A 13,288-nucleotide genomic window follows, 5' to 3' on the forward strand; every position below is an offset into this window, starting at 1 on the left:
TCATAAACCACGAAGCAAGCTTGTTTTACATGAGATTTCTAGTGAGACTATTGAGAGTTCAACAAGAGTTGTTGAACAGACTGATAGATCAACAAGAGTTGTTGATGTCGGTTTATCTAGTTAATCATCTCAAGAGTTGAGACTACCTCGACGTAGTGGGAGGGTTGCGAACCCACCGAAACGCTACATGGGTTTGACTCCGAAAACATCATGCCTGATGATGGAGTTGAGGATCCATTATCTTATAAGCAAGCAATGGAAGATGTTGACAAAGATGAGTGAATTAAAGCCATGAATCAGGAAATGGAGTCTATGTACTTCAATTCTATCTGGGAACTTGTGGATCGGCCTGATGGGGTAAAACCTATAGGATGTAAGTGGATCTACTAGAGAAAACAAGGTGTAAATAGAAAGGTGTAGACTTTTAAGACTAGACTCGTGGCAAAGGGTTACACTCAGGTTGAGGGAGTGGATTATGAGGAAACTTTCTCACCTGTTTTCATGTTGAAGTCTATCAAGATTCTCCTGTCCATAGCCACATTTTATGATTATGAGATATGGAAAATGAACGTCAAGACTGCCTTTCTGAATGGTAATCTTGAGGACACCATTTACATGGCTCAACCAGAGGGGTTCATTGTTCTAGATCAAGAGCAAAGAGTTTACAAGCTTAATAGGTCTATTTATGGGCTAAAACAAGCATCTAGATCGTGGAACATTAGATTTGATAGTGCGATCAAATCATTTAGCTTTGATCAAAATGTTGATGAGCCTTGTGTTTACGAGAAAATCATCAACAGCTCAGTAGCTTTCCTAGTGTTGTATGTGGATGATATCCAACTCATTTGGAATGATGTAGGTTTTCTAACTGACATTAAATCGTGGCTAGCTGACCAATTCCAAATGAAATATTTGGGAGAGGCGCAGTATGTACTAAGGATCCAGATCATTCGGGATCGTAAGAACAAGAGGTTTGCCTTGTCTCAGGCATCATACATCGACAAGACATTGATTAGGTACTCGATGCAGAATTCTAAGAGGGGTTTATTACCCTTCAAGCATGGAATTGTTTTGTCTAAGGAGTAATGTTCTAAAACACATCAAATGGTTGAGGAAATGAGACAGATTCCCTATGCTTTGGCTGTTGGAAGCCTTATATATGTAATGTTATGTACTAGACTTGACATTTGCTATGTAGTAGGGATTGTCAGTCTTTATCAATCCAATCCAAAATTAGATCACTGGACGGCGGTCAAAACGATTCTCAAGTATCTCCGAAGAACGAGAGACTATATGCTCATGTATGGAGATAAGGATTTGATCCTTATAGGATATACAGACTCTGACTTTCAGACTGATAGAGATTCTTGAAAATTGACATTAGGGTCAATGATCACTCTGAATGGAGGGGTTGTAGTTTGGTGAAGCATCAAGCAAGGATGCATCGCGGACTCCACTATAGAAGTCGAATACGTAGCCACTTGTGAAGCTGCTAAAGAGATTGTTTGGCTTAGAAAGTTCCTAATAGATTTGAAAGTTGTTCCAAATATGTATTTGTCGATCACACTCTATTGTGATAACAATGAGGTTGTGGCAAATTCTAAGGAACCTCGGAGTCACCGAAGAGGAAAGCATATTGAACAGAAGTATCATTTGATCAGGGAGATTGTGCATCGCGGTGATGTGATAGTCACAAAGATTGCGTCGGAGCACAACATTGTTGATCCTTTTACAAAGGCTCTCACGGCTAAAGTATTCGAGGGTCATCTAGATGTCTGGGTCTACGGGACATGCGGCACCTTGTCTAGGGCAAGTGGGAGATGATACTGAGGTATAGAGTATGCCCTAGTTTATTGTATATTATACTGTTTTTATGTATTGTACATTAGTCTCATGAGGTATTAGGACCAATGGGAGATTGTTGGGATCAATGTCCTAATTCTCCCGGTGGTCTCGTAGCTTGTAAACATTTTGTACACATTGTTATTAATAAAATAAATGTTACTTTATTTGCATTTACTCATACCCAATAAATTATGATCTGTGGTTATTTCATGTAACTTAAGCATGTATATGAGACATACAAGTGGATCATGCCTTAAGTAATAACCTAAATGGTCTGTAGTATAAAGATAAAAGAGGGATACCTTATCCTGGTGACACTATGGATACGACCCGCTTTGTAGATGTTACAAGTGTTGTAAAGTGCTACAAATAGTTTAATCTTAACCATTCATGTGGAGACATGCTAGCGGGGGTGTTCTATACAAAGAGTTTGTATAAGACCGGACTACGAGATGATTAGTCTTTTTATATAACGCCGTTGATAATTGAGACTTATATTTCACTAAAATGACCATAGGTGACATACCTTAATCCTGAGTGAGTTGAGAACTCCTGCCTATGAAGGTAGTCCTTTGATTAGTATAGGCGAGAATGGCCAGATTTCCAACTCAACAAGCCTACCTTTTTGGGGATTCGTCTGATTGGAGAGCTGGGAACTCAATTACACAAGACGGACTTCACTCCTTCCCCGAAGTAGGGGTAAGTAGATAAATTGCTCCTTTAAGAGCTGATTCCAGGTCTTGAACATAGCGACCATACCCTCTCTTTGGAAGAGAGAACTCAATCATAGTAGGACTATGACTTATTATTCATTAGAGAAATTAGTGGTACTTAAAGAGTTAGACGTAACTATAGGGGCAAAATGGTATATTGGTCCAGTTGTACTTACGAGCGATTTGTGAAGGGTTATCACATTGTTGATTGGTCATATGGACACAAAAATATATTTGTAGTGCGAAGAGTGCGGTTGTTGGTCTTTAGTGGAGTGACCAACAGTTAACGAATGGTGGATTTCGTGACTAAAGAGTTTAGTCAGTTATTCACGTACCATTGAAGCTACAAGCTACAGGTCCATAAGGTCCCCTTGGTAGCTCAATGGGTTCAAGTTGAGAATCATATTTTGGTTTAATTTGAAGTGTTCAAATTAACAAGAGGAAATTCAATTATATGTTATATAATTGATATGATGTATTAGATACATTAATTGGAGGAATTAATATAAATATGATTTATATTAAGTACCATAAAATAGAAAATGAATTATCTTTTATATATTTCATATGATGAAATATTAAAATTATAGATTATAAATATAATACGATAACTTGGTTATCATATTTATTTATAATATATTAATTATATAATAATTAATTCTTTTTCTCTAATAACTATATTGAGTGGAAGGTTATTGGAACTTTTATGGTAACCGTTAGATAAAAAGGAAAATTATTTTTCAAAATTAGGAATTGATTCATTTTGGAAAATTCTCACGGAAAAAGCTATCAAGTAACAAGAGTTTTTACTAAGCGAAGCGTTGAGAGTCTATACGATCGAGCTATGAGTTGATTGTACGATAGTTACTTGTTGATCGTTGCTACACGATCAAGTAGCAAAGTCTATGCGATAGGCTTCATCTTCTAAACGATCGAGTACATCGTCTATACGATAGACAGTCTTCATATCTTTCACTTACTCGATCGTCTACTCGATCATATGCCTCCTGTCTTCTTCAATCCAAGATCATACAGAGCCCACAACTCCTGGATTCTCACATCGAGAATACCAAGGTAACACTTGTGGTGGTGTTCTAAATCCATTCGGGATCGAGTTGGACTCGATTGGGTTCGAGGTGTATTCAGACGTTCGAGGAGGTCGTGTTCTGTGTGTTGCGTTCATGTGTTTTTTTGCGCGTATTGGAATTTGATCGAGGGATACTTGAAGAATAGTTCTTCAAAGGTTCGCATACTCTATCCCTTGTATCTTAAGGTAGCATATTGTAATTTCTGTTTATGCATAATCTGTTCGTTTCCATTTAAGACTGTGATTATTGTGTTCATTCTGAATGGAATTTAGCATTATCCACTTCTGCTGCTCATGGAGACCTATGTTTAGATTTCCTTCGGCTGAGTAATGTAAGCTCACATATAAATAAAAGTTGAAAAGAATGGAAATGTTTTGCCAAAATTTTCCTATGCTTAAGAGAAAATGTTGCTGCCATCTAAAGCTCAGAAGGTGTTGAAGAACTCTCGGGCAAGTTTGAGAGAGTTGAGGATTTCCAACTGATCTAAAAGGATTTGATGCTCAAATTCTAAGGTAAGAGAGTTAAGATGTCTATGAGCGAACTCATGAAAGGGAATCTAAATACTTAATGGTTGGAACTAGAACTATCGAATCTGGAAGATTGAAATCTGAAATAATATTGTGGATGAACAAGTAGGCAGCTGAACACATAGAACAAGCAAACAGCTGATCAATCGATGATATGCATTGATGTGTGTAAGCATTAACAAAGTATTCACAATCGAGACATATTGAATGCGTCACAGAGTGGACGCTCATCGCATAGGCTAAGAAGGGTGTTCCAGTACCCACCTGAGCATCATGAGAGAGGGTTACCATTTTCCAATTAAGTTATAAGGTAAAAATAACTAGGTGTAGTTGATGCGATAAGATGGGTTAGGATACGATGAACTTAGTCATGATGCGATGAAATTAAGAGTATGCGATGAAGTTAAGTTTATGTGTTAAGCTCAAGAGTGAGCTAATTATACTGACCAAGGGACCTCTCCTTATTTTAGGGAAGATGCAGATAGGAGAGACTTACAGGCCCTTGGATAAATAACTTAAGACAGTGAGTAACAAGTTTTGATAAATATTTCCTAATGATCAGTTTTGCATATGATTTCTAACGCATAATCGATTCAATATGCAGTTTTAAACCCATGATTTCTATGACGCATGCTTTACTCATCTGTTGGACACATGACCCATGTTTTCAAATAAATGAAATTTCATACGTTAGTTTAGCATGCAGTTTCAATAAGTTTATGCCTATAATTTATACTTAATATTTACAAGGCACTATGCGATAACATGTAATTTATAAAGTATGGTTAACTCACATGAGTATTTTGTTATTACATTTGAAGTATGATTAACTCACATGAGTATCAAATTTCAGTTACACCAAGAATCCTCGACACCGAAGGTATGGTAAGGTGTTCAGGACCCAATCCAGCTCTACTTACACGTATGACCCATATTATCAACGTTAATAAGATCAAGCAAAAGGGATCTCTCTCAACTAAGGTTATTAGAGATTGAGCAAAAGGGCTCTCCCATATGTTTAGACAGAGGAGTAGAGGTGTTTTATAGGAATAATAATGAGCTTCAATTTCGGGTTTTATATATGATATGCTTTTGTATTTCTAGTTTTAATTATAAACCCTGGAAGTGATCATGTAAATGTTTTATGAGAAGCCATGTCTATGTTATTTATGATGAAGCGTGTTTTATTTTAAATAGTCACTCACTGGCCATTTTAAGCTCATAATTTAAATGTTTTCTCTCCCTAGGTAGCGGTTACGTCCCGAAGCCGAGTAAATCTACTAGTCTCACTATCATAATTCTTCAGTAATATGAAGTTTAGACGATCCACTTATCATTTTTTAAACCCTAATTTTGTCTATACATGTCTTGGGTTTCGGGGTAGAATTTTGGATTCGAAAGTTGTACTTATAAATGTTTGATATCTGGATGACTATAATATAATAGATGTGAATTTTCTGAACGGTAGCACTTGTGTAGTTAAGTGATAGTTTAGAGTATGTATGTAATTACTATAAGATTTTTTTAACGACTATCAGGTCAACAGGTGCTAGGAATACAAGTTCATTAGTACATGTTAGACAGTAATTGCCATAAGAGGGTTTTCATCTATTGTCTTCACATCCCTTCTCAGGTTAATATGGCAATTGGGGAGGGGGTGTGATAGAGTATCTATATGTCTCAGCCAAAAGGATTCATTGAACAAGGTCAAGAGAAAAAGGTTTGCAAGTTCAAACGATCCATTTATGGATTGAAACAAGCTTCTCGATCCTGAAATATAAGATTTGACACTACGATCAAATCTTTTAGCTTTGGACATAACATTGATGAACCTTGTGTTTACAAGAAAATTGTCGACAAGACTATAGCCTTTCTAGTATTATATGTTGATGATATCCTACTCATTGGGAATGAGGTAGAATTCCTTGCTGATATTAAAAGATGGCTAGTATCATAATTTCAAATGAAAGATTGGGGAGATGTTCAATATGTTCTTGGAATCCAAATAGTTTGAAATTGCAATAACAGAACGCTAGCTTTATCATAGGTATCTTATATAGATGAGATGTTGTCTGGATATAAGATACAAAATTCCAAGAGAGATCTATTACCTTTCAGACATAGAATTCATCTGTCTAAGGAATAGGGTCCTAAGACACCCTAAGAAGTTGAGGTTATGGAACAAATTCCTTATGTATTAGCAGATGGGATTTGATGTATGCTATATTGTGTACACGCCCAGACATATGCTATGCAGTTGGAATAGTCAGCAGTTTTTAGTCCAATCCTGGATGGTCCTTGGACTGTTCTTAAGAACATCCTCAAGTATCTTCAAAGAACGAGGGACTTTGTTTTTTAAACCGATATTTATTTGAGGAAATCAACTTCGGGATCAGTGTTCACTCTAAATGGAAGATCTATATTATGGAGGAGTATAAAGCAAAGTTGTATTGCTGACTTAACCATGGGAGCGGAATATGTAGTTGCATGTAAAGTAGTGAAAGAAGCAGTATGGCTTAGGAAATTCTTAATTGATTTAGAAGTAGTTCAAAATATGCATCTGCTTATCACACTCTATTGTGATAACATTAGAGAAATTGCAAATTCAAAAGAACTGAGAAGCCATAAGCGTGAAAAGCACATCGAGCAAAAGTACCATCTCATCAGGGAGATCGTACACCAAAGAGACATGATAGTCACATAGATCACCTCAAAAGACAATCTAGCCGATCCGTATATGAAGGCCCTCACAACTAAAGTGTTCGAGGATTATCTAGTTGGACTAGGACTATAAAACTCATAAATCTAGGACAAATGAGAGTGGCTCAACATTTCCGCTTAATAAGCCTCCCATTTTAGGGATAAGATCGAGTAGATAGCTGGGGACATAGTCCTGCAAGATAGAACTCACTCCTACCTGATTTATAGGTTAGTAGATAGGTTGTGCCCTTAAGTACTAACTCCTAGTCTTGAAGAAGGGGCCCCAGCCCTCTCTATGACTGAGAGGGATTCTGTTTATTGGTAGGATCATAAACCAATTGTTCATTAATGGAGATTTAAGGAGCAAGATGTATTGTAGGGTAAAATGATAATTTTGACCCAGCTGTAAATATGAACAACCTGTGAAGGATCGACTTACTGATCATGGTTAAATCAAGTGGACAGAAATATATCTACAGTGAGGAGAGTGCAGCTATTAGGCTTTAGTGGAGTGTTCCGGTGGTTAATGAATGTTGATTAATTCGATTAAAATAGTTTAGCTCAATTAATCTTGGATCGTTGGAACTCATGATCTGTAGGTCCATTAGATCTCCTGCTAGCTCATATCGGACTAAACCTTATAACAATGTAACGAGTGAATTTGAAGTGTTCATATTCGAACTAGGGAATAAATGTTAAATATATGTGATATATTTAACAACATATCATTCAATTGGGAATTGAATGATAAATTGAGAGTTGGAGATATTTAAATAAGATTTAAATATTAAAACTATGAATAAGGATTCATCAGGATTATTATTGGATCTAATAATTGAATATTAAATTAATTAAATTATTTAATTATTTATTTAATATTAATTTGACTTAAAATTAATTATTTGAATTAATTTTGAATTAAAATGGAATAAATCAAAGTTGGTTAAATAACTTAACCAAGCTTTGAAGACCAAAGGTCAAAAGCTGACTTCACTAAGTGGGAAATTCCAAAATTAGTTTTTAATAAATTTTGAATTAAAATTGTATTTAATTAAAATTTGTGTTGACTTCAAAATAGTCAAAAGTCAAAATGTTGACTTCACTTAGTGGAAAGATCCAAGAATTATTTTTAGTGAAAAAAATCAACTTTTAATGAATTAGTGAGTAATTCATTCGGCAAAGTGTTGATTCCACAAAATGCCACTTATCCCACTAAATTGAGTACATTTTGAAGTGTCAAAATTTGGTTAACTCAACTTTGCATGAATTGCATGTAATTGCTCTATAAATAGGATGCTTTAATAAAAATTATTCTTCTTGGTCATTTAAGTGATTTTCAAGTTAGTTGAAAAACAATTTTTTCTTGGCAACTTAGAGATTCTAAAAGAGTTTTAGAATTTAAGTCCTCAATTCTATCTCACTTTTTATTCTAAATCATCCATAATTTAGTCACTCATTGAATCCCACCATCCCCTTCTAAGGCCGAAGAATAGTCGGAAAGACCCTTGTATTCACAACTGGTTCGTGAAGAGATTCAGTGGATTGGTGGTCCATTTGGAGCTACAAAAGTTGTAGCTCAAACTCTAAGTTCAAAGTTATTTACATGCATGTAATTAATGAAATTTAGAGTGGTGTGTATGCATGCGTGCGTGGTGCGTGCGTGTGTGGTGCGTGTGTGCGTATGCGTGTGTGCGTATGCATGTGTGTGCATGCGTGTATTTACCATATTATCAAAAGTGCTAGCTAGCCTAATAATAAATTTATCTTTTAGCCTCTTTTAGAGACCAGATTCAAGCCCCACTCATACATTTATTTTTATTAAATTATATAAAGTCCCATCAATAAAATTTCTGGATTCGTTATTGCTTATCCTAACCGATGTAATTTATATACTTTCACTGCAACTAAACATAGTGATTTTAAAAAAATAATAAAATTCTACCCAAAAACCTACCTAAGTAGTGTGGGTACAATTATATATCATTTTTATTGGCCAAATTAATGATTAAAAAAATGCTATGAAAATTTTCATTTATTTTTAAAATACATTTGTCCTTTCAAAAACTAAGAACAGTATCCTTGACTTTTCATAAACTTTTAAAATTAAACTACGTATAGATAGAAATTCGTTAAAATAGATTGAGAAAGTTGGCTAGGTGGTGACTTTAGAATGACAAATCAATCAAATAACTTTCATTATTATTAAACAGGTAATGATTAAGAAGTTCAAACAATTTAAATCGATTATTTAACAATATTTTTTAGCTAAACGATTGCATGTGAAGAATTAAACTATCTATCTTTGAGATGATAATTACTAATTAGTGTCTTATTCACTAAACTACGGTCTAAACAGCGATCACATAACTCAATCAATTAAGGTATATGTCTTTAATCAAGATGGCAAATATTCTAATTCTCTCCTATCTCATACACATGTTTGCATTATTAAGATCCTGTTTGGTAATCACTTTATTTTTTGAATTAAGTATATGGACACTACTTTCACCTCTGAATTTCTTCATTTTTTATCTATTTTTTACCGATAGTTTAAATAATCAAACTAAATTTTAAGAATTAAAAAAAGTAGCTGATATTTGGTGTTGAGTTCTTGCAGCAAGTCACTGAAATTGAAAGGGAAAAGGACAATATATAAAGGGTGTTTGAGTAGTGGAATTTGGGTGGGAGAGGTTGAAGACGAAATTAAAAGATCAGGTGTAGTAATAAAGCAACCGTTTTCCGATGCCCATCCTCCTCTTTAACATTTAAGTGAATTCATGATGATTTAATGAAGGCAGGTAGAGCTTTTACTTGAAACGAATCCCTTTTTCCATCTTAGCATTTAATGACCTCACATATCCCTTTTTCATGACGATAAATCTTGTTCCAATTAAACTTCCTCTTTAATCCAAAAAAAACTTCTAGTACCACAATCATATAATACTTCTTTTATACTAAATCATGAATAGAATATGGCAACAATGTGTTAATTACATCTACGAGCAAGAAAAGAATAGATGGTTTACATATAACACTATTTTAAACTCTAATATATAGTCGAATAGTAATCTCCCACCATTCGAAATCAAAATAACAGTTTCAATACATTTCAATATTAGAAACTTCTTCCGACAGGTACGGATCAATAAAAAAAATACTTTTACTCATCCAACAAATTAGTTTTGTGAGGTGATGGTCATAAGTTGTTTTTAATGGGAGTTGTGGTAGATACATAGATACATATATATGTTGAGAGCTTTTAAAGGTGTTATAGGTTATTGAGTGAGCCAGTTGAGGAAGTTGGAGTTATTGAGAGTATATTAAAGATCACATAGCCATCAAAGACCTTCCTTCAACTGCTTTTCGACTTCCAACATTAATGGCTCCCATTCAACATACTCACCTTCCTCTTTCCCATTGTCACCGCCTTCATAAATATACACATACCAGATTATTGAGTTAATCCACATTTTTCCTTTGGCCTTGCACTATGTTAATCGGATAATTAGCAACTCCTAATCAAATTTGAGATGGCTTGTTAATTTTTGATTCTATATTTGGAAGTTGCCTGGAAATTTTCACCAATATTGTTGGGAATTATGACGTTAATGCATGTTGAGACGATCCCACATTAAAAATATGGAGACATATATCTCACAATCTTTGAAAGATACATAGACTACTTCTCTTCTTACTTTTTTTTTTTTTTTGAGATGAAACCTCGCATTTATCTAATAATGCATATGTTAAGTACGATCAAGATTAAAGTGGTTTATAATTATTATTAGTAAATAAGATAGAAAAAAAAAACAAAAACAAAGATTGCGGTTTGTGTTTAATAATCTAACCAATACGTGTGAGAGTTGGTTAGGGCTTCACATCATAGATTTAATTAGGGTTAGCGCTAGGTTCGGAGTTGAGCATAGCTAAGGCATAAGGAAAATTATCCAATAAGAAGATGACCACGATATAGTTGTCATTTTAAAAATTTGCATGTTGCAAAGATTCATAGGATACAAATTCGGGATACTTATGTAGTTTTTCTTTCATATATTGATTAGTTTAAACTTGCTAACTATATTGTGACAGTCTCTCTGAATAATTTATCTTGCATAGACGCAGTGACAGTACAAGTTCTTTATTTCAACCTTCAAAGCCTGTCCCCAACTAGATTCTTCCTTTGCAGTTATAGCTAACCCCATCGTCCATATTATATGTAGCATTTTTCACCCCTCTCTAACACAACATACACAAAGTGATCGCAACCCCTTTGAAGCATTGATATCTCTCTCCTTCCACTTTAGCCTTTTTCTCTCTGCAAATCCAAATGAAGAGAAAATGGGAAGACCTACAAGGAGAAAACTTCAATTCTCCTACGGATAATATTGAGCTCCATCTTGAGACTCCATTACCTTTGGAGTGGCAACGATGTCTGGATATTCAGGTACTAAACTTATTCCGACAGTTTTTAAGTGTCATGAAATCCCAGTTTGATGTACATAAAATATTATATCATTCTCTTATTTTCTCCACTTTTTCATCCTTTTGTTTTGAAGTCAGGAGAGATACATTTCTATAACACAAAGACTCAGAAAAGAACCTCTATGGACCCAAGAAGAAAATTTGAGAGTTTTACTCCTAATAGAAGCCATGGAAGTGAGGCCTTGAGCTTGGACCTTGAGCTCAATCTAAATTGCCAATCAAAGAAGAAGAGCCATAATGATGGGGTTATGGGTGGAAGTTTGATGAAACAAGCAAATTATGGGAGTTCTCCATGGCTAAGATTTGAAAGAGAGCAACAAGAAATGGTTGCAAGAGTTTGCATGCAATGTCACTTATTGGTTATGCTTTTGAAGTCTTCACCCACATGCCCAAATTGCAAATTCATACACCCAATAACAGATCACCTCCAAAATAACACTCCAACTACTACAACCTTCTTTTTACCTAATTCTCTCCCTACTGAGAATAATAATCAAACCCAGTCCTTAAAGAGTTTCTTCCCAAATCCTATTCAAAATAAAGTTTAGTTTTCTTTTATTCATTCATTTAGTATTTATATGTATACTGAATTATCAGGGATATAGCTAGAGGCAAAAAAAACCCTTTTTGTTTTTTGGGAATGTGTAACTATATGAAAAAAGAATCATTACATTGAACATGGTTAGTGCAGTTGTGTGAAAGAACTTAAGTTTTTAGGTCCATTTGGATGCTATATTGAAAATATTTCAATCGACGTAAAAGCTATGATAGATTTAGTTATATCTATACTTCAACCTCTAACATGTTACGTAGATATTAACTTTTATCGATCATTGATGTGACCCATCACAATTTAAGGCAAAGTTCTCATAGTATGTAAATAAATATCTTCTTTTCTTATAGTCTAATAACGTTAGAGACGTATCTATTCATTTGAAGTTACATTTGGACCATTCAAGATTCAAAGTTTATTGTAATATGTAAGAAGATGGATATTTCATTTTCAAAGAGTTAATTAAAATATAATTGTGTATCTATTCATATATCATAAATGATAACTACATTGGAAATACGATTAGTCATTTGACTTGATCCATTACATTTATAGTTAAGTTCCTCTAACCACACAATTTGGCGTGCTAACTCTATTGATTTTAACAATATTTAAAATGTCTCTCTAACTTCACATAATTTTTTTAGTACAACAATTGCAAAGTGAATGATTGAACCTCTGACATCTTAGGATAGAATGCATATCAATAACACTTAGTCAAGCTCACATAATTGTATGGGTACTTAGCATAGATTTATTATTTATATATAAATATATAGTGTTGGAAATATTTAGGATATGAAATCTCAATTGACTTTTTTTTTTTTTTTTTTTTTGAGAAATGAAATCTCAATTGAACTTGAGGAAATTTTTTATAAATAGAAAAATCTAAAAAATATTTAGACTTTATAACCAAAAATTCCTAAAGTACAAAATATTTTCGAAATTTTTTTGCTATAAAGTATAAATATTTTTTAAAAGATTTTATATTTAAAAAGGCTTGATTTTATGTATTATTTTACTTTACGAATCACATGATGCAATTTAAGTATATTATAGTATTCATTTTTGCTTAAACAATTTTTAGTACACTTTTTAAGTGTTATTGATATGGCTAGAAAAACAAAATATTAGCGTTCGTACTAGTATTCGTGTATATTGGAGATTCTCTAAGATAATTGTTCTATTTTTGGTATTATTTAGATTTTTTTTTTCTTAATTACAGCGTAAAGTTGAACCTTCTCAATTATCCTCATGTTCATTTTTTTCACGTTTTTGGTTGCTCTCATAATTTCTTTATTTTAATTTTTGATTTAAATACTATTGTGATCTCTACGATTTTTAGCTTTGGTTCATTTTTATCTTTATACTCTAAAAATG

The 13,288-nt window shown here is 33.7% G+C and overlaps 1 protein-coding gene across 1 annotated transcript; it reads left to right on the forward strand.

Moving 5' to 3' along the window:
- The first annotated feature begins 10,929 nt into the window (after positions 1-10,929).
- Positions 10,930-12,032, forward strand: LOC120086593 (E3 ubiquitin-protein ligase). Its single transcript, XM_039043322.2, has 2 exons — positions 10,930-11,317; positions 11,430-12,032. The coding sequence occupies exons 1-2, from the start codon at positions 11,201-11,203 to the stop codon at positions 11,901-11,903; spliced, it is 591 nt and encodes a 196-aa protein (XP_038899250.1). The 5' UTR covers positions 10,930-11,200; the 3' UTR covers positions 11,904-12,032.
- The last annotated feature ends 1,256 nt before the right edge of the window (positions 12,033-13,288 follow it).

This window comes from Benincasa hispida, chromosome 9 (genome assembly GCF_027475165.1).
Source record: "Benincasa hispida cultivar pf3 chromosome 9, pf3_genome.v1.1, whole genome shotgun sequence".
NCBI lineage: Eukaryota > Viridiplantae > Streptophyta > Magnoliopsida > Cucurbitales > Cucurbitaceae > Benincasa > Benincasa hispida.

Bases quoted from the DNA above. Each gene is read 5' to 3' on its own strand.
- LOC120086593 (XM_039043322.2), top strand. From the start codon at position 11,201: ATGAAGAGAAAATGGGAAGACCTACAAGGAGAAAACTTCAATTCTCCT. The intron at 11,318-11,429 runs GTACTAAACTTA...TTTGTTTTGAAG, and splicing joins AACGATGTCTGGATATTCAG to TCAGGAGAGATACATTTCTA.